The sequence below is a fragment of the Neoarius graeffei genome, chromosome 1 (genome assembly GCF_027579695.1).
Source record: "Neoarius graeffei isolate fNeoGra1 chromosome 1, fNeoGra1.pri, whole genome shotgun sequence".
NCBI classification, from domain to species: Eukaryota; Metazoa; Chordata; class Actinopteri; order Siluriformes; family Ariidae; genus Neoarius; species Neoarius graeffei.
The window spans coordinates 52,695,639-52,718,863 of NC_083569.1; the positions used below are offsets into that span (position 1 = coordinate 52,695,639).

The 23,225-nt window shown below is 40.1% G+C and overlaps 1 protein-coding gene across 1 annotated transcript in view; it reads right to left on the reverse strand.

Moving 5' to 3' along the window:
• The window catches only part of kirrel1a (kirre like nephrin family adhesion molecule 1a), a 66,573-nt gene that overhangs the window by 24,762 nt on the left and 18,586 nt on the right, over positions 1 to 23,225 (reverse strand). Inside the window, exons 2-8 of the mRNA XM_060934236.1 lie at positions 19,280 to 19,429; positions 18,235 to 18,384; positions 8,734 to 8,891; positions 8,404 to 8,554; positions 8,009 to 8,114; positions 6,583 to 6,731; positions 5,712 to 5,839 (exon numbers count right to left, since the gene is read on the reverse strand). Coding sequence (XP_060790219.1) covers positions 5,712 to 5,839; positions 6,583 to 6,731; positions 8,009 to 8,114; positions 8,404 to 8,554; positions 8,734 to 8,891; positions 18,235 to 18,384; positions 19,280 to 19,429 — 992 coding nt within the window. The remainder of the gene's footprint in view (positions 1 to 5,711; positions 5,840 to 6,582; positions 6,732 to 8,008; positions 8,115 to 8,403; positions 8,555 to 8,733; positions 8,892 to 18,234; positions 18,385 to 19,279; positions 19,430 to 23,225) is intronic.

The following is a 23,225-nucleotide window of genomic DNA, read 5'->3' on the forward strand; positions in this document are numbered from 1 at the left end:
GAATTGAGTGCACAAGTTTGAATTTATTTTGGAGTTTCTCTAATCCACACAAGGTCAAAATTATACACACAGGCTCAAATATATACAGTGGGTATAAAAAGTGTACACACGCCGTTAAAATGATAGTTTTTTCTGATGTAAAAAATGAGACCACGATAAATAATTTCAAAACTTTTCCCACCTTTAATGTGACCTATAACCTGTACAATTCAATTGAAAAACAAACAAATCCGTTAGGGGGAAAAACAAAAAATTAAAAATGTACAATAAGCTGGTTGCATAAGTGTGCACACCCTTAAACTAATACTTTGTTGACGCACCTTCTGATTTCATTACAGCATTCAGTCTTTTTGGGTTCACACCTGCCATCAATTAAAATGACTCTGATTAACCCCAGATAAAGTTCAGACATTTACTCAGTTGCATCCTCCAGCAAAAGCCAGGGTTCGCAGAGAGCTTACAAAGCATCACAGGGATCTCATTGTTGAAAGGTATCAGTCAGGAGAAGGGGACAAAAACATTTCCACAGCATTAGATATACCATGGAGCACAGTGAAGACCGTCATCAAGAAGTGGAGAAAATATGGGACAACAGTGACATTACCGAGAACTGGACGTCCCTCCAAAATTGATGAAAAGACAAGACGAGAACTGGTCAGGGAGGCTGCCGAGAGGCCGACAGCAACACTGAAGGAGCTGCAGGAATTTTTGGAAAGTACTGGTTGTGTACTACATGTGACAACAATCTCCCGTATTCTCCATATGTCGGGACTATGATGTAGGGTCAAAGAAAAACATCCAGGCCTGGCTAAATTTTGCAAAAAAAAAAAAATACATCAACTCTCCAAAAAGCATGTGGGGCAATGTATTATGGTCGGATGAAACCAAGGTTGAACTTTTTGGTCAAAATTCCAAAAGGCATGTTTGGTGCAAAAACAACACTACACATCACCTAAAGAACACCATACCCACGGTGAAGCATGGTGGTGGCAGCATCATGTTTTGGGGTTGTTTTTCTTCAGCTGGAACAGGGGCTTTAGTCAAGGTGGAGGGAATTATGAACAGTTCTAAACACCAGTCAATTTTGGCCCAAAACCTTCAGGTGTCCGCTAGAAAACTGAAGATGAAGAGGAATTTCCTCTTTCAGCATGACAATGACCCCAAAAAGGTTTTGGAATGGCCCAGCCAGAGCCCAGACCTAAATCCAATTGAAAATCTGTGGGGGGACCTGAAGAGGGCTGTGCACAACAGATGCCCTCGCAATCTGACAGATTTGGAGCGCTTTTGCAAGGAAGCATGGCAAATACTGCCAAGTCTAGATGTGGCAGGCTGATAGACTCCGACCAAAAAAGACTGAATGCTGTAATTCAATCAAAAGGAGCTTCAACAAAGTATTAGTTTAAGGGTGTGCACACTTATGCAACCAGCTTATTGTACATTTTTTGTTTTTTTATGTTTTTCCCCCCAACAGTTTTGTTTGTTTCTCAATTGAATTGTACAGGTTATAGGTCACATTAAAGGTGGGAAAAGTTTTGAAATTATTTATTGTGGTCTCATTTTTTTACATCAGAAAAACCTATCATTTTAACAGGGTGTGAACACTTTTTATATCCACTGTACATACACCCCCACTAATATTTGGTTAAATGTTTCTTAGCAAGTTGTGCCTCGACCAGACACTTTGGGTAGCCATCAACAAGCTTCTGGCATAATTCTGGCTGGATATTTGACCACTCTTCCTGGCAGAATTGGTAGAGTTCATTTAAAGTGCTGATGACACGTTTTTGACATCTTTGGCGATGTTTTATAACATAAAAAGTAATTCCCGATGATCCATATATTAATTCACGAAGGCGCCTATTTTACAAGTTATGATAAAAAACGCGGCTATTTGGGCAAATTTGACGGGGCTGCAGCACCCAGGAGACGAAAGAGGAGGAGGAGCTATATGACGTCAGCGAAAGAACCTTCCTCCTCACTTACCAGTTTGTTGTTGATGCGACAGGTGTTCAGTTTATCATTATTAGTATTTTTATTAGACATTTTATATATATATGAGTGATTCCACGCTTATGGGTACTGAAATGGGGACATGAACTTATTTTTAAAAATTCACCTAAAACCATTTCTTTTTTTTACCATCAGGTCACAAAACATGTAATCTTTAATGAATGATATGTTAAAAGATAACTTTAATTTTCTGAGATGTAATAAAAACATATTTATATGCCAAAGTCAGAACGTAACAGAAGTGTTGTGGACATATATATTCTCAATTTTAACAATGTAGAATTACTTTTTGAAACATAGGAAGGTGATGTTTTAGCAAATATAATTAATAAACATGTGTAGTAGAATAAACATACACATTCTTTCAATAAGATTAACATGGTATATAGCTTAGATTGTAATTAATTTGTAACAGACGCGAGATGGACAATCGTAACAGAAGTAATGTAACAGACATCATTTTGGAACTCATAGGCTTGACTTTGGCATATAAATATGTTTTTATTACATCTCAGAAAATTAAAGTTATCTTTTAACATATCATTCATTAAAGATTACATGTTTTGTGACCTGATGGTAAAAAAAGAAATGGTTTTAGGTGAATTTTTAAAAATAAGTTCATGTCCCCATTTCAGTACCCATAAGCGTGGAATCACTCATATATATATATATATATATATATATATATATATATATATATATATATATATAGTTATTATGCCTTCGCGTTGTGTTGCCGGCTTTTGCTCCAAAACCCACAAGGATGGGGTAAGTTTATTCAAGTTTCCCAGAGATCCCAAGCTGCATGCGAAGTGGGTGAAGCAAGTCAGGCGCACTCGTGACAAGTGGGAGCCCTCACCAACATCCGTCCTGTGCTCTGAACACTTCGATTTGGATTGTTTTGACACCCTTCCCAGCTTAAAAGAATCTCTTGGGTGTTCAGTTCAGCACAAACGTGTGTTACTACCATCAGCAGTGCCTACACAGTGTTGCCAGATTGGGAGGTTTCCCGCCCAGTTGGGCGGTTTCAAGTGCATTTTGGTGGGTTTTGAACATATTTTGGGCTGGAAAACGTCAGCAGTATCTGTTGCCAGATACTGCTGAAGTTTTCCAGCCCAAAATATGTTCAAAACCCACCAAAATGCACTTGAAACCGCCCAACTGGGCAGGAAACCTCCCAATCTGGCAACACTGCCAGTATTCCGGAGGGGGTCTACTAGTAGCTATGCCAGATCCAAAGACAGTCCTCCTGTCAGAACATGTGTTGTGAAACAACATAAGATAAAGGTACGTAGAGCTGTAGATTCTACATGATAATCATAAATGTAATCATAAAGTCGGCGTGATATCAGTCATGTATTTGCTTGTGAAAGCTTGCGGCTTTCATGTAACTGCCGCCTAGCAACGAGAGGCAAAGGGTAAAGCGGGTAGGCTATCATAGATTCTATTCGGAAGAGATCAACACAATTCTAGACTCCCAGAAGAGGAAGAGCTAGAGAGTTCACCGGCGTTTTCATGCGCCATTTCCATTGAGTAGCCAGCCAGTGAACCGCAGCGTGTTCTTCCGCTGACATCACAACATGGCCACGAGCCACGGACCCAGTTTTCTTGCGCTGTGCAATTAAAAGTTGGATATTCGCGTAACAACAGCTTCTTTTCACGTAATTATAACAGAAATCTAACATGTTTGCCATATCATATAGTTTATTTAAGAAATTGCATAGAGTCATGTTCGTGTCATCAGCCCTTTAAATTGGTTGGTTTCCTGACAAAGACTCGGCTTTTAAGAGTAGTCCACAAATTTTCAATAGGGTTGAGGTCGGGTTTTGGGAAGGCCTTTCCAGAAGCTTAATGTTAGCCTGCTTTATCCATTCCAAAACCAGTTTTGATGTGTGTTTGGGATCATTGTCCTGTTGGAACACCCAACTGTGTCCAAGTTTCAACCGTCTAGCTGTTGATTTGAGATGAAGTTGAAGAATTTGGAGGCAGTCTTCCTTCTTCATTATTCCATCCACTTTGTGCAATGCACCAGTACCACTGGCAGCAAAACAGCCCCAGAGCATGATGCTACCACCACCATGCTTGCCAGCTGGTACAGTGTTCTTAGATTTGAAAGCCTCACATTTACTCCTCCAAACATACCTCTTGTCACTGTGGCCAAATAGCTTAATATTTGTCTCGTCTGACCATAAAACTTTTCTCCAGAAGGCACTTGGCTTGTCCATGTGGGCAGCTGCAAATTTCAGTCAAGCTTGAAGGTTTCGATTTTGGAACAAGGGCTTCTTTCTTGGTCGGCACCCTCTCAGTCCATGGCGATGTAGAACTCGCTTCACTGTGGACAGTGAAACTGGTGTTCCAGCAGTTTCCAGTTCATGGCAGACTTGAGCCTTGGTGTTTCCTGGGTTGTTCCTGAACATCCTAACCAATTTCCTCTCATCTGAGGGTGACAGTTTGGGTCTTCTTCCAGACCTTGCCAAAGTGGTGACACATCCGAATAACTTGTACTTACGTACAATTGTTTGAACTGATGATTGTGGAATCTGCAGTTGTTTAGAAATGGCTCCAACAGACCTTCCCGACTTGTGTAAATCTACAGTTCTCCTTCTTAGATCTTCACTGAGTTCCTTGGACTTTCCCATGGTTCTGAGTATTGGTCAATCCAATGAGTGCTGTCAAACAAATCCTTTTTATGCTGGTAAAGAGAAACTACTAGTTGTAGTCAATCATGATTACTAACGAGAAGTTAATAGGCCTTGGCCTCATCAAGTTAAAAGACATTGTAGAACCTTCAGCACCACTTATTGACAGATTTAAGTGAATGTATGTATATATTTAAGCCTGTATGTATAATTTTGACCATGTGTGAATTAGAGAAAATCTCATCTCATTATCTCTAGCCACTTTATCCTGTTCTACAGGGTCACAGGCAAGCTGGAGCCTATCCCAGCTGACTACAGGAGAAAGGCGGGGTACACCCTGGACAAGTCGCCAGGTCATCACAGGGCTGACACATAGACACAGACAACCATTCACACTCACATTCACACCTACGGTCAATTTAGAGTCACCAGTTAACCTAACCTGCATGTCTTTGGACTGTGGGGGAAACCGGAGCACCCGGAGGAAACCCACGCGGACACAGGGAGAACATGCAAACTCTGCACAGAAAGGCCCTCGCTGGCCACGGGGCTCAAACCCGGCCCTTTTTGCTGTGAGGTGACAGCGCTAACCACTACACCACCGTGCCACCCCGGATTACAGAAAATCTAAAATAAATTCAAACTTGTGCACTCAATTCTTGTTTTTTTGAAGTCATTAAAGATATACGCTGTACAATCATTCCACCCTGGAAAAAGAACAGTTCAAGGAAATCATTAACAGTCCAAAATTACCATGACATTCATGCCCATGATGAGTATATGTAAACTTCTGACCAAAACTGTAGGTTTAATAATCTTATATTTGGTTTATTGTACTCTTATAATAGGAAATACTAGACCATTTTACTATATTCAAGACATGTTCACTTGCTAAGATGTCAGTTTTTGCAGTGAAGAAAAACAAAATGGAGAAATTTTAACCTGGTGTGTGGATTGAGTGAGCTGGTCTCAGTAACAGCATCAGAATGAAAGAAAAGGGCAGACGACAGAGAAAGACAGGAAAACTACGATTTGCAGAGTAGTCTGGGTTGGACTGCTTACCATGCTGGACCCCTTCTTTGTCCATGTGAGGGTGAGAGGGGGGTTGCCTGCCCACTTACAGTTCAACGTGACATCAGAATCAATGTCCACTGTCACTGGCTTTGGCTCTACCACCAAGATAGGGCCAACTTTAAGGAAAAAAAGAGAAAATTGTAACAACCACCCCTGTAGATTTTATAGTTCTGCTGTATAAGAACATTTATGAATATCTCATCTCATCTCATTATCTCTAGCCGCTTTATCCTGTTCTACAGGGTCGCAGGCAAGCTGGAGCCTATCCCAGCTGACTACGGGCGAAAGGCGGGGTACACCCTGGACAAGTCGCCAGGTCATCACAGGGCTGACACATAGACACAGACAACCATTCACACTCACATTCACACCTACAGTCAATTTAGAGTCACCAGTTAACCTAACCTGCATGTCTTTGGACTGTGGGGGAAACCGGAGCACCCGGAGGAAACCCACGCGGACACGGGGAGAACATGCAAACTCCACACAGAAAGGACCTCGCCGGCCACGGGGCTCAAATCCGGACCTTCTTGCTGTGAGGCGACAGCGCTAACCACTACACCACCGTGCCACCCCATTTATGAATATTCACATAAAAAGGCTTCATTCAGTTGCAGTAGGTTGAGGTAAAGCTGTTCCTTTAAATTACACTCAAGGAATAAAACACTCAAGGATGTCCTGTTATAGGAAAATAATTAACTCTGGACAGGTAACACCTTCACACCATCCCATCATTGATGTTTTTAACTAAGTCACTGGTTGAACTAATTCATGTCACTATTTGAAAATGTAACATATTTTGATAAAAACGTAATGGCTGTAAATTAAATTAGAATTAGGTTTTCAAACGGATTCTTACAGTGGACATCCACCAGTATGCTGACGTTGGTGCTTCCCACAGCGTTGAACACTAGGCAAGAAACAGGCTCGGTGAAAAAAGAGTGGTCAGCTTTAGTGACAAACACACTCTCTCTCGCACCCTGGATGACCACGCCGCCCTTAGCCCATCTGGCAGAGAGAAAAGTGTAACAAGAGGAAGACAAACATTGAAAAATATCAAGAAATGTGCTAAATGGAAGTCAGTGAAATAGCCTTTTTTATGTTTTATTACACAAAGAATACAGTGTGCCTCTCTATTTTGGGCTGCATTTGCCTTCATTTCTGTCACGGTGTACTGCACCTTGCACTGCCTGCTCATGTGTTCCTCAGATAAAGATATCAGCTCTAAGCCAAAACTGAACCAGGCATTTAGACTTTCCATACATTCTATTTCAAAACAAAGATATCTTTCAGTGGAATAGAACACAGTCTGGACACTATATATTATAATTACACTGCCTTAATCTGCAACTTCCTTAAAGTTTTAGCAAGTGAAGACAAATAACAAACATTATTCTACACATTCACTGGATATGAGCAGTCACGCACTGATTGGCTACTCTGCTACTAGGCTATCAGCTCATATACCGTGAGTAGAGAAAAACAAAACGGTGGCGCGAGTTGCTGAACCAACCGAGGACGAAATAAAAGCTCTACTTAAAAACAAAAGCCCAAAATTTGCAAAAAAAACAACAAAAAAAACCAAAATATGGTATTTGATGGTAAGAACGTATCTTTTTTATTTTTCAAGAATTTTTATGATTGCATTTTTCACAAATTGCTACTGTCATTTCACCAGTTTGTTTACCTTCTAAGCGGAAATGATTTCATCGGACGTTTTGTATAAAGTTTTTACTTATCAAATTTGCAAAAAATAAAATTAAAAATGCTCCATGTCTCAAAATCCAGTGAATGTGGATAGAATTAAACAGTTATTCCACTCAATCTCATCGTACGTGGCTTATAGTCAACTCGGCGCTACGCTCCTTGTCAGCTATCAGCTCATGTACGACTCGATTTCATGGAATAACTGTTAAGTATAAACAAGACAAAATTCAATTCGCTGAAAAAGCAAAAACATCACACAGCCAAAGACTGCATGATTGTCTCATTTTAGATCCACCAAGAGGAAACCCAGAATGCAGTGCAGGAATGTAAAACTCACCAATAAATCAACACTAATAATAACACTGATTGGCCATTATTCCTAGTTAGACCCACTTATTCCCCATCATCAAAGACTTTTCCAAATCCCACTGTCCTTACTTTCTTATTGCTGTTAAAAGGATGGTGACATTTACTTTTGAATCCAACGCAAAGAATCAATATGCATAACTGTACAGTGATATTTGTGAGCTGGTGGTTATTAAAACACCAATATACAAGAAAGTTAGAGACACACATACTTGTAGCCCATAACTGGGGGATTGGCAGAGGCTTGGCAGGTGAATGTCACTCTTTCTCCTTCCAGTACAGAACGTGGTTCAATGGATAACACCACCACAGGACGATCTGCTCACATCAGGAATATAATAATAATAATAATAATAATAATAATAATAATAATAATAATAATAATAAAGACACAGTGCATTTTAACCCACAATACTGTACTGTATCCTTAATGGTAATGTCACAAACAGTGCATAAAGATATGGAGTAGGAGGCTCTGTATTTGACATGGATAGTTACCCAATCTGTACTACTGTTCTGGGTACTATTGCGAGACCATTCATAGTCAAGTTCCATGTAGAAAAGCCACAGGAATGTGTATGAGAATGCGGAATGTGTAGAAACTCACGGTGCACATTGAGGGTGATAGCGGTGCGTTTGCCCAAGGGCACAGCCAGGTTGGAGGCCATGCATGTGTAGTTCTTTCCTGTGTCTGTGTCCACTGGGACAATGGGCAAGTAGCTGCGCGTGGTGACTCGCTTCCTATCAGGTAGCACCTCCTACACAGAGAGACAAAAAGACTATAGAGCAAAACACAAATGCTTGCGAAATCCTGTTGGCTAATTCTGTGATTTTATAATTTTTTAATAAAATTGGATTTTCATGCACAATTGAAGCTTTATGGCAGTCCAGGAACAAACAGATGGGAGTGAAACGTGTTAAAATGTGCATGTCTTACCGTTGTGCTGACTGCCCCCTCTACAGGCAGCCCATCTTTTTGCCATTCTATAACTGCAGGGGGTTTGGCTCCACGCGACACACAGCTCAGGTTGTAGGAAACCCCTGCAGTGAGAAGGATCTCTGGGGAACCCTCAATAACCGGCTCATCAGGGGGAACTGCATGAGCACACAGAAGAATCATGCAAAGAACAAACACCCTACATAGACTATAGTTCATGCACAATACGATCAGCTAATCCCTTGACAGCAGCACAATACATAAAATCATGCAGATACAAATCAAGAGCTTCAGTTAATGTTCACTTCAAACATCCGAATGGGAAAAATTGTGATCTCTGGGTGCTGATGCCAGAAGGACTGGTTTGAGTCAGGGCTTTGAACCGGTTCAAGGAACGAAAACGAAAACCGGGAACTTTTTCTATTTCACATGGAACAGAAACGAAACCAGAAACTTTATTATTTTTTATGTTCCGGAACAGAAACGCTTATTAAAAATAATGGTAACCGGTTAATACTGGTTTTTATTTCGTTCCTCAAAGTTTCTGTAGCCTACAAATAAAAAAGCCATTCTTCTCCTGCGCAAGTTTCTATGACCCGCTGGGGTTCACTTCCTGTGTGACGTTCGCTGACTGAATGGAGAGAGCAGGAAGGTGGACTACTATCATGTCTCCACGTGATAATAAGTGAGTAAGTGCATTACTGAGTGTCTGAGCAAAGAAGAGCCTGAACGATGCAACCTCCCTATTGGCTGTTTGTAAAAATGTATCAGTTGTTGCCCTTCCCACGGGAATCATCGCGGGCTCGAGAGACGAGACCTGACGAGTTAGTTCGTTGGTAGCAGAACAAAATGTCTGGACACAAATCGGGTTTTCAGAAAAGGAAAGAAAATAAACGGAGGGTTGAAAATACAAAAAAGGAGGCAGAAAATGCAAAACGAGTTTTAAGGTAGGACAAATGGTTACTTTTCTGAGGCAGCCCGCCGTGGCTGCAGGCTTTCAGTTGTGTCATTGAATGGTTACTTTTCTGAGGCAGCCCACCGTGGCTGCCTGCAGGCTTATTTATTATAGCCCATTTAGTTAAAATAGTTGATATAAAATGTTTATAGTTATAGTTATGTGATGGTTGTCCTGATTTAGACTGGGTTTTTTTTTTTTTGGGGGGGGGGGGGGGGGGGGGGGGGGGGTTGCGCGATGTTGCACCTGGGTCCAGATTAGGGCAGAACCGGCCCTGGCTACATTTCAGGTGTAGTTTGTTTTATGTATGTATGTACTTGCATAGATGTGTACTTGGTCTTCCAATATGGCGCCTAACAAAATCTCGCAGCGCGGTGACGTCATGCGGTAGCCCTCTATAGGGCCTGACTCGCCTTTGGTAACACACTAAACGAATTATCTTTCATTTTTGGCACTTTTTCTGTTTGTGTAGATGGGAAGACATACTGAGAATCCAAATCGCCAACATTTGAAATAATAATTGTTTTTAATTATTTCTTGTCTTATTTAATGAAGGTTGTAATAGAATTAGCCTACATTTGGCTTAAGCTGGATGAGACAGAGACATAACTTTATAGCCATTTGTTAAACAGCTGACAGGGAACGTAATTAACCGTTCCGGGAACAAAATTTTTTTGTTCTAACCGGTTCGGGAACGTCTATTTAATGGTGGAACCCAAAACCGGAAACGTTAAAATTCCATTTCTGTTCGGAACGAACCAATAGGAAAAAAATTCTGGTTCAAAGCCCTGGTTTGAGTATTTCAAAAACTGCTGATCTCCTGGGGTTTTCACACACAACAATCTCTAGAGTTTACATAGAATGGTGCGAAAAACAAAAAACATTGGCCGAGTGACAGCTCTGTGGGTAGAAACATCTTGCTGATAAGAGAGGTCAGAGGAAAATGGCCAGATTGGTTTGAGCTGCCAGGAAAGACATAGTGACTCATAGTAACTCTTTACAACCATGATGAGCAGAAAAGCATCTCAGCATGCAACAGCAGAAGACCACATTGGGTTCCAGTCCTGCAGCCAAGAACAGGACTCTTAGAATCAACAAGGTCCTATTAATGTGGCCAGTGAGTGTACAGTGGTGCTTGAACGTTTGTGAACCCTTTAGAATTTTCTATATTTTTGCATAAATATGATCTAAAACATCATCAGATTTTCACACAAATCCTAAAAGTAGATAAAGAGAACCCAGTTAAACAAATGAGACAAAAATATTATACTTGGTCATTTATTTATTGAGGAAAATGATCCAATGTTACATATCTGTGAGTGGCAAAAGTATGTGAACCTCTAGGATTAGCAGTTAATTTGAAGGTGAAATTAGAGTCAGGTGTTTTCAATCAATGTGATGACAATCAGGTGTGAGTGGGCACCCTGTTTTATTTAAAGAACAGGGATCTATCAAAGTCTGATCTTCACAACACGTTGGTGGAAGTGTATCATGGTACGAACAAAGGAGATTTCTGAGGACCTCAGAAAAAGCGTTGTTGATGCTCATCAGGCTGGAAAAGGTTACAAAACCATCTCTAAAGAGTTTGGACTCCACCAATCCACAGTCAGACAGATTGTGTACAAATGGAGGAAATTCAAGACCATCGTTTCCCTCCCCAGGAGTGGTCGACCAACAAAGATCACTCTAAGAGCAAGGCGTGTAATAGTCAGCGAGGTCACAAAGGACCCCAGGGTCACTTCTAAGCAACTGAAGGCCTCTCTCACATTGGCTAATGTTCATGTTCACATACATGTCAAGTTATATGGTTTCCCCATATTTTGTACGGGAAAATGCAATTTTTTGGCTAATATGGCGTACACTGATTTTCATATGGGAAAATTACGTTTTGTATCAGAGATTTTTTCCGTTACTCCGAGAATTTTCTTAGCATTCACCATTTATTTTTTCAAACACGCATGCCCAATGAAATGGAACTATTTTCGATTTATGTGGTTTTATAGTTACACGTGGTTTTCTCGGTCATTTAAGTACATCGGCTCGGACTGCCCAGACTTCTGTGACGGCTGCAGAAGTTATGTTCTGCCAATTTCTCGTGGAACACAACATCCCCCCGACTGTGGCAGACCATTTTTTGCAGCTAACGAAAAAAAATGTTTCCCAATTCAAATACTGCACAGGTAAGCATTTGTGATTTTTTTTTTTAAGTTTTTACTGTTTGCATGTAGGAAAGCTTCCTCCATTATCATGATAATTTAGGGAGGCGATACTGGGAGTCGCCGTTTATACAACGGCAACTGTAGTTACCCGGCGATTTCTGGTTTCGCTTCCCTGAACATTTTAATTGCTGATAGACATTATATGTAGACACAGATGACCAACACTCGTTACTACCATCAGTCGTCAGTAAACTGGAAAAGTATTGCGTGAAGAGTAATGGTGGTAATGACCGTTGGTAACCTGTCTCTAGTAGTAGGGGATGGAAGCAATTTAACACCATGTATATGTTTGCCGTGCTCTGATTTTCTTTTATTGACCAGGAAAATAATAGATGCATATTGGGGAAAGGTCCTCGATGTAAAAACTGCTCTGGGTGTTGCCAGGTTTCCAAAGCTGAGACAACTTTTTACTGCTTTGCTGTGCCTCCCACATAGCAATGCAGATAGTGAGAGGGCTTTTTCATTGGTTAGGACAATTCATACTGAGGACAGAAAAAATATGGCTGCAGACACATGAACTGCATATCTGCAAATTAAAATGAACTGTGATGAGGAGCTACAACTGCTACCCAAGCAGTGATATTATAGCTCGTGCCAAATCTGCAACATCTTTGTACAACACAGAACACTCCAAAAAGGAATAAGATTTAAATTCTTGTTATAAATTACTGGAAAGATTTTCAATTTAACTTCATAATTTATTAATATTTTCACTTATCCTTGTTTACTTAATATACTTGATGTGGTTCAGTCATCTTTAGTTGGATCTAACACTGCTTATGGTGTCAACACTTTTTTCTCAAATGGAACTTTTACTAACCTTTCTTTACTGTTTGACATGATTATATATAATTTATTACATGTAACTTACTATTTTAATTAACATTCCTACTTAGTACTGCTGTAATATTTCAAGTCATTTTCTTTGGTGGAATGTAATATTGTAGGTGATGTCAACACTTGTCAAATAGAACTTTGTGTAATTTTTATGAACTATTTAATATTAATACATTTTATCTGCAAAATTTACATCAATAATTCTGGTATTACTGATACAATGTATATTAAATAATTAAGTTTATAGTTCAGTCATTCTCTTTAGTAGATAATTGTTTACTTGACTGTATATATAGTCCTTTTTAATTCAGTTATTTTCTCTGGGATCTAAAATTTATTTTATTCAGTACATGCTTATTTGATCCCTTTAACTTGATGCAGTGTGATAAATATGCCTATTACAATAGGAGTGTATAATGTGGAATAAAACAATCGGTGTTTTGGATTATATATTGGAATTTTTTCTCATGTATAAGGGCTCATGGGTGTATGTAAGGGAAAAGTATAGATTTTGTAAGGGCATGGGGAACTAAAGGTTGACATGTATGTGTTCATGAGTTCACCATCAGGAGAACACTGAACAACAATGGTGTGCATGGCAGGGTTGCAAGGAGAAAGACACTGCTCTCCAAAAAGAACATTGCTGCTCGTCTGCAGTTTGCTAAAGATCATGTGGACAAGCCAGAAGACTTGGAAAAATGTTTTGTGGACGGATGAGACCAAAATAGAACTTTTTGGTTTAAATGAGAAGTGTTATGTTTGGAGAAAGGAAAACACTGCATTCCAGCATAAGAACCTTATCCCATCTGTGAAACATGGTGGTGGTAGTATCATGGTTTGGGCCTGTTTTGCTGCATCTGGGCCAGGACGGCTTGCCATCATTGATGGAACAATGAATTCTGAATTATACCAGCGAATTCTAAAGGAAAATATCAGGACATCTGTCCATGAACTGAATCTCAAGAGAAGGTGGGTCATGCAGCAAGACAACGACCCTAAGCACACAAGTCGTTCTACCAAATAATGGTTAAAGAAGAATAAAGTTAAAGGAGATACGCAGAACCTTTGTTTTAAAATAAATTTCGGAGTGGATACTATCTCCATCCTTGACTCTTGTATGCTGCATAAATGGGAATTAAAAAATATATATTTTTGAGAGTTAAAATCGACGCAAAGTTGGCATTCGAGCTGCCCCACTGAGCCAGCCAGCCCGGAGTGCGTGACATCACAGCGGGAACCAGTTTTAAGGCCGAGGCCTTTGACAGCTATAGACCAAAGTCATATAAATAAAAATTTATGGTGAAAGTAAGAAATATCATTACCAACTTGCTCAGCTTAGACTGATTTGACTTCACTGATTGTGGGTTGACTCTCATTAAAACAGGGGCGTGTTTAGCCTATTTTTGGGGGTGCTCAAGCACCCCCAAAAACGAGCTCAGCACCCCCTAGCTCAGCACCCTCAAAAACACTGCTTTTGGACGTAATTTTCAGAAATAAGTGCCCTTGCGCACTGCGCAGTGAATGTGTGCACGGCCGTGTGTGTGTTCTTGAATTCACCTATTACGTGATAGTTCTATGACCAGTAAAATCCCTCTCCTCCTTGCATCCCCTCTGATTGGGTTGCCTGTCCGCGCGAGCGCTTGCTATGACATGGTGTTTTTTTTAACTGGATTCCACGCCGATGAGGAACTCGAAGTAGCACCTGAGTATTACTGGCATAGCGAGATGTGAAGGTACGGACTGGAGTTACAGTTGTTAAACACAACACAATAATATGCATAATGCAATATCGATGTTCCCTGGTCTATGAACAGAATGATAAAAACGACATTTATCATCCATATCGAGATACTTTTGTGCAGAGCTGTACAAGCGCTACGGTGCTAGACCACCGTGTGTTAGTCAATTTTATTTAATGTAACATAGCGTTTACGTTTGCTTATCATTTATATATTTATATATTTATATTTATATATTTATCATAAATAACATCATAATAATTAGCAAATTAATCAAAACAGACACTGAAACGTACATGCACGAAGCAAACAATTAAACAAATGACTATCAAAAGAACACGACCAAAATATAACAAATATAACAAAAAATATAAACTAATGTAAACTAATGTAAAATCATAATAATACACACTATTATTACACAATACACAATAACACATTAATTAACAATTACCACTGTTCAAAATGAATAGCTCCAACATTACAAATGCAGTAGTAGGTCTTGTTTAGTTAAAAATATAACGTAAATATTTGTGTCAGTGGTCGTAAATGTGTAGATATCATAGTTTATTGGGTCAGCTTCTGTTAAAACATTGCATAAGTCTAGTCTTCTTGTCTAGTTAAGTCTTGTCTAAATGCGGAATAAACGTGGAAACACTGTCGTTCAAGCCAGGTGCCTCTGTCAGCTCTGGGGGCTAAGCACCCCCAAAGATCAGATGCTAGAATCGCCCCTGCATTAAAACAGGATAGGTGTTATAACTTATGCAACATACATGTACATGCATGCATTTTCACTGATAAAACGTAAAAGGCTAATTAAATAATCAGATGAACTGAGACAATCACATTCTGAAGCAAATTAAATAATCTTATACCGGTAACTTAAATACACAATAAAAGTTACATGTATTAATCTAAATGCAGGTAAACAACGTGTTGTTTTTGTTATTTTTTTTTATCCAAATGAGAGTCGGAGCTTACCCGTCTGTGTTCTCGCTTCTTGAAGGCCGATCTTGTGGACGATTGTTTTGAAACAATCTGACTTTCAGCTGTTCGTTCAGTTCTCCATTCATTCGCTTCTTCCACATAAGGGCGAGATGGCAGCAATATCCAGTTTAGAAATCAGACGGCTGCTCCACTCATTCTCTGTTTTCTTCATACTGAGTACTCCGCCATTACTGCTCGGCTCAGGCAATTACTAAAACCCGGGACGGAACAGGACGTCACTGGTTTTAGCAACAACCGCAGGGAGGTCACTGCCTGAGCGATATGTCATGTCCCGTTCTGTCCTGGATTTTACCAACAACCCTCGACTCACGCTCCGGGTGAACTAGTGCAACTGAACTCACTTTAAAAAAATAAAATAAAATAAATACTTTCCTTTTCTTGTTTTTCTTTTTCTTTAACTGTTGGTACTGCACCCTCTTTCAATACGGGCTTATAGCCAACGCTCCTCAACAGATCAGAGGTCTCGTACGAGTCTTCAGTAAAATGTGCAGAGCAGAGGAGAGACCACTTCATGGCCGCCCAATGTGCCTGTGAATTTCTCGCAAAACGCATCCAAATCTTTGCAGTTTGAACATTCTTGGGCCATGAATGCAACATAAATCCACCTTCTGTTGTGTTGCTGCACCCGCCAGCAACACATCTACGTGGCATAGCGATAAATTAGCTGAAAATGGAGGATTGGAGTTGCAGTCAGCTCTGTGTTTTAGTATAGCGGAAATGGCGATGAGACCGATAGACTTCCTGCTGTGACATTACGGACTTCAAGGTCATTCACTCAGACCGCTACCTATATGAATCACTTTAATCGTAAAAATTACTATATTAGGTTTATTGTTAACGCTTAAAACTATTCCTATGCCATTCTTGAGGTCTCAAGGCATTTATAAACAAAAAGTGAGGCCATGGTTCTGCGTCTAGGTAGTTGTCGACTTACGACCTATGCGACTTAGGACCGATCGACTTTACAACCATCTGGTTATGACTGACAAGTGTTTTCCAGCTGAGCTAGCTGAGCGTACGACAGTTTCCGCCCCAACTCCTGGCAGCGCCTCTCGCCGCGTACAACAGTTTCCGCCCCAGCTCCAGGCACACGCGCAGTCTCTCTCGCGCGCCCTCGTGCACTCCGTCATACAGTTTCCGCCCCAGCTCCTGGTTTATGAAACGAGCAAATCCTCCCGCCAGCCCGAGTGCTGCAACAGCTGATGATGACATAGATGACCCACAGCCAAGCACCAGCGATGCCAGCGGTCACTAAATTTTGTATTTTGCTATGTTTTACATTTGTATTTTGGTATGTTTCAAACTAAAATGTTTTCTATTTTTCATACCTGTATTTCATATTTTTTGTTTTGCACATATTAAACGAATTGTACTGTACGCAGTGTAGTATGCAGTGTTTGACTTAAACCAAATAATGAGCCAAGGTAATGAAATAAGAAAATGTTGATATAATAAGACTTTAAGATGATTACAATATCATTACACATCACAATATACTTACGTTCATTTAACATAGGCCGACTTACGACCAGATTGGTTTACAACCGGTCAGTCGTAACCAAACGCAGTCGTAAGTCGACGACTACCTGTATATGCTTTAATGTTTTGGAATGGCCAAGTCAAAGTCCTGACCTTAATACAATCGAAATGTTGTGGAAGGACCTGAAGTGAGCAGTTCATGTGAGGAAACCCACCAACATCCCAGAGTTGAAGCTGTTCTGTACGGAGGAATGGGCTAAAATTCCTCCAAGCCGGTGTGCAGGACTGATCAACAGTTACCGCAAACGTTTAGTTGCAGTTATTGCTGCACAAGGGGGTCACACCAGATACTGAAAGCAAAGGTTCACATACTTTTGCCACTCACAGATATGTAATATTGGATCATTTTCCTCAATAAATAAATGACCAAGTATAATATTTTTGTCTCATTTGTTTAACTGGGTTCTCTTTATCTACTTTTAGGACTTGTGTGAAATTCTGATGATGTTTTAGGTCATATTTATGCAGAAATATAGAAAATTCTAAAGGGTTCACAAACTTTCAAGCACCACTGTATATTATAATGATATGTATAATATGTAAGCCACTGACTGATTGTGATGTCAGTCAGTACAAACAAATGATGCTACATTGGTGAGATTCTTTGGTTGCTTTTGACTTGAGTGGGCTTTAATGCATGAAGACGTCACCACAGAGCCGGCCAACACTGAAATATAGCCAGTTTAATAGCTCAGAAATCAAACCAATCATTTTACGGCACAAATCAGCACATCAAACTAAAAAACGACAGGCTTTTATGATTTCTCTTTCGACAGCGTGCCAGCTTTTTTTTACTGAGGTAAATGAAGAAGCCTCTCAAATCTCTAGTATGTCAATATTGGAAATCATATGTTTTATGCATCTATAAAATGATCTGATTATTATAGGTCACATTTAAACCTCACATTTTAAACACTTCATTTCCACCCTTGCCTGTTTTATAGCTACAGTTAAAATATTTATTTCATAAACCTTTACAATCTTGATTTTCATTGGATTATGTTGTCATTTTTGAAATGATATGATTAGTATCGATCTAGAAAGACTTTTAAATATTACAAAGAGTAGCTTTAAAAATTACATGGCAGAAGGTCTTGCTCTTCTGTATCTGTATTTTATTAGATAACAAGCTGGTGTAATATTTCCTCAGCAATATATCTAATGCAACATACTTTCTCTCTCCCTTACACACACACACACTTACTGAGAACGGTGAGTTTGGCTCTGCGGGAGCGCAGGGCAGCCTCTGTAGCCTGGCACTCATAAAGAGAGTCATCTGAGAGTTCGGCTGAAGAGATCTCCAAATTGTACTGCCCCACATCCACCAACCGTAACACACGGTACCTCGGCCAGGCTGAGACACACCACACACGCAGACTATGCTGTTATTTTTTTTTTTTTTGCCAAAACAATGAACATTTATGTGTATTTTCAGATAATACATATTCTGGTTATAATGCATTTGAGAAAAATATAGCACCGTAATAATAAATATCAGAGGGTGTAAATACATAACTATGCTCTGTGTATATATTTTGCCATATGTCTACTCCATATGAACACACAGATGTTAACTGACAGTCGTACATGAAAACAGTGACAGCAGGTCCTCCAATCATGTGTCAGTCGTGAATTTTAGTGGCCCGAATCTTCACAGACTTCATCTCAACACACAGATTCTGCATGTGTATACACGCACACACCCCAGTCATGTATGACATGTTTCTGGTCACCACAAGGTGGCACAAAAGGCTGTTATCTGAGGCAGTATAAAATATGCTAGCATTATGACAGGCATTTCTAGCTGCTGCTGCAAGAGAAATGACAGAAATACTGCTGTGGATTACATCATTCACGCCCATGGATTCTGCTTGAGTTAGCTGATTTACTGTACCTTTGAGTATTTGCGCCTCCGTGTAATGTGTGTGTTATGTCCATTGTGTTCACTTTTTGTTATTACCTGCATGCGCGATAAGAGGCTCTGTTTGTGTGTGTGTGTGTGTGTGGGGGGGGGGGGGTAAATTTGCAATTGAGGCACAGAATGCAAATAACTGAAGCAACATTGCAATCAGCGAGAGAGAGAGAGAGAGAGAGAGAGAGAGAGAATCAATAATGTAACAATCTATACTGTACTTTTTTTACACTTCATAAAAGTTCAAAATGTAAAAAAAAAAAATCAGCAGAAAAAATAAGGAAAGGAAATGTAGAGAGAAGAGGAAAGGAGAGAAATGAATGACTCTGTGACCAACCTCGGAGGTCTTCTCCAATGCCTAAAGCCAGCCCATCCTTGGTCCACTGCACAATGCCTGAGTAATTGAAGACCACACAGGACAGGACCACGCTTTGGCCCAGAACCACCGACTGATCTGCTGGCTCCTGAGAGAACCGGGCCATCCACACTACAACACAGAACTGCATGTTAATACTCCATCACCACTGGTCTTACACACACACGTCTTACTGTTCTTTTGAGGACATACCACTGATATAAATATTCATGCAGTTAATTAATGCTATGCTGCGCCTAAATCTAACCCTAATCTTAACCTGAGTAACCAAAAGGAAACCTTTTAGCTCTTTTTATTTGTAAATAAAAGCAATGATGTTTTCCTCGTGAGGACCAGTCAAATGTCACCACAAGGTCAAAACACTCAGATATTCCTATCCTCCCTATGTATACACATACACATAGTAAACATTCCTTCACACAGAAACAGTGAAGGACAAGAATTCAACACCCACCATTAATGCTGCCTTTAAGAACCTTGTGTGCTTTGCTAAGTAAGGAAGCTGCACGAGGTGTAACCTTAAGAGTTGCAGACCGTCTATGAGATTTTGCCATAGTGAGACATATCAGTATCACATAATGGGAGTTTAACTAGACTGCACTACGACTGTATGGAATAATTCTCATGTCAGTCGAGACTGTAAAAGTTTACGATGCAAATAATTAAGAAACAGACAAGAATGTAATTCACGTATTTGGATTATAACACAAGCGTTCCACTTTGAAATGACACTTCAGAAGAATTCACTGAAGTGGGATCTGCAATGTCTAAATGTGTAGTTTGTAATTTTGAACATGTTTTCAGATTTATAATAAGAATTCATCCATCCATTATCTCTACCGTTTGTCTGTCAGGATCATGAGGGAAGCTGAAGCTAATCCCAGCTGGCATTGGATGAGAAGTGGGGTACGCCCTGGGCAGATTGCCAGTCGATCACAGGACTAACACAGAGACAGACAGCCATTCACACTCCCATTCACACCTATGGGCAATTTAAAGCAGCCAACTGACCTAAACCACATGTCTTTGGATTGTGGGAAGAAACCGGTGCACCCGGAGGAAACCTACACAGGCATGGGAGAACATGCAAAATCAACACAGGAAGGCCCTTTTTGGCCAGAAGGTTTGAACTCAGAACTTTCTTGCTGTGAGGTGACAGTGTTAACCACTGCATCACTGTGCTGCCCAATAATAATAATAATAATAATAATAATCTACCTCTCTCAGCTGCTCCCATTAGAGGTCACCACAACAGATACTGATCCAATTTGGCAAAGGTTTTTACACTGGATGCCTTTCCTGACACAACCCTCCCCAATCTATCCAGGCTTGGGACCGGCAATAAATATTCACTGGCTTGTGCAACCCCAGTGGCTGGGTATTTTACCTAATCTGCATCTTTGAATTGTGGGAAGAAAACTACGCAGACACAGGAGAACATGCAAACTCCACACAAAAAGGCCTCCATTGGCCATGAGATTCGAACCCAGAACCTTCTTGCTGTGAGGCGACAGTGATAACCACTGCACCACTGTAAAAAAAAAAAGTTGGGATGCTGTGTAAAATGTAAATAAAAACAGAATGCAATGATTTACAAATAATGCAAACTCTATATTTCATTGAAAATAGTACAAAGACAACATATCAAATGTTGAAACTGAGAAATTGTATTGCTTTTTGAAAAATATATGCTTATTTTGAATTTGATGCTATGAAACATGTTTCAAAAAAGTTGGCACAGGGGCAATAAAAAACTGGAAAAGTTGTGTAAAAAAATAATTAGGTAAATTGTCAACAGGTCAGTAAGGGGTCATCCATAATTTTCATCATTATCACGAGCGTACAAACCGTACGCAGGGGGGAGGGGGTTAATGACAAGGCGTACACTTTTTAAAAATGAAAAAATGATGATCCGTCAATGTGCGACTCGGCGGCCGCCACGTTAAAAATTTCGCGCCACATCGGTGTTGCCAGCTAGCTCTACACGCTTTCTTTCTTCAATACAACAACAATGGCTGACCCAGATTTTGACCGCATTTACAAATTTGTGAATAGCAGAAATACCGCTATTCACAAGACTCCTTCAAACGAGTACAAGCAGTTTTTAAACATTTATTGTTTCCTGCATTCATCTGAGAAACGTCAGGAGGCAGTTAGGGCAGGACAGGCTGCTTGGAAAGAATCAAAAACGAACAGTTCAAAGCCAAAAGGCAACAGCTCCCCTTAAAAAGACAGTCCCTAATTTTCAAAAATGAATCGCCTGCTTTCTATGAATACTTCTGGACCCGTCTTGTGTCTTCTTTTCTTCTCTTGTGAATCTTTGTATTGTCCTGTCATCCGATTTTAATAAAAAGTAATACAAGACATGGTTTTATTTTGAATTCCTATTCCACGTAGATTCATCATCATTTTTTTGTCCGCTAATGTACACTTTTTTTTTGGGGGGGGGGGGGGGGGGGGGGGTTACTCAAAAGTCTACTCTTTGTAGACTCATAATAATGATGAAAATTATGGATGACCCCTAACATGATTGCGTATAAAAAGAGCATCCCAGAGAGGCGGAGTCTCTCAGAAGTAAAGATGGGGAGAGGTTCACCGCTCTGTGAAAGACTGCGTGGGCAAACAGTGCAACAATTTAAGAATAATGTTCCTCAATGTAAAATTGCAAAGAATTTGGGGATCACATCATCTATGGGACATAATATCATTAAAAGATTCAGAGAATCTGGAGAAATCTCTGTATGCAAGAGACAAGGCTGAAAACTGACATTGGATGCCTGTGATCTTCAGGCCCTCAAGCAGCACTGCATTAAAAGCAGACACGTGTCTGTAGCGGAAATCACTATGGGCTCAGGAACACTTCAGAAAACAGTCGTCTGTGAAAACAGTTCATTACTGCATCCACAAATGCAAGTTAAAACTAAATATAAACAATATCCAGAAACACCGCCACCTTCTCTGGGCCCGAGCCCTTTTACGATGGACTGAGGCGAAGTGGATCATGGATACTGCATCCTTAACAAAGCAAGATGGATGACGGAAATCTAAAGTCTTGCCAATGTATTTATTGTGACTGCAATTTGCCTTGCATGCAGCAGATGGCTCTAAAAATTACAAACTACAGCTTTAAGATATTACAGACACAGATTTAAAAGTTCGCAGTACTTACAGATAAGAGCAACGCTTTTACATACCTCTGTTCAGGCTGTAATGCTACTTGGGTATCGAAAAGTAACTGCTACTACTACTAAATCACAAAACTGATTACTGAGCTGTCATAACTGAATCATATCTAAAAGCTTTGGAGAGCGAATGTAGCCCAGCATAGTTATCTGAAGGGCTGGACTGACGAAATTGTCCCTCGATACCACATTCCATACACATTTCCTTAACCACAGAACATGATATCCACCTTGGTTCCTCCCTCTTTACAAAAAGCAACTAGATATTGAAGACTCCTACAAAACTTCAGCCTGAACTCGAAGCATCCAGTCACAATGAGAGCTTTCTTTTATACTCTGCATCTTTAATTGGCCCCATATCAAGAATGTAGTAAAAGGACTCAGATTTTCCCCCTTGCATTTTTCCCTTCTTGCAGACTCAGTGCCATTCTGACTCCTCATCCTTTCTTCCTTGTTTCCTTTCTGCCTTCCTTCCTTTGAGAGAAACCACTTAGAGGATTCCCTACTGTTATCTGTTATGTTGGAAAAATGAGTCACTGTCGATGGTTTGGAAAGGCATTAAAAAGAATAAGACATTCTATCTATTTTATCATGCGTTTCATCTGCATCACCCACAATCTTTTTTTCTTCGTTTATTATTTTTCTAAACCCAATGCTGCTTTCTATTTCCATGCTTTGCTCTCTGGTCAGAGGGGGTTTGGAAACACGCTGTCACAACCCATTTA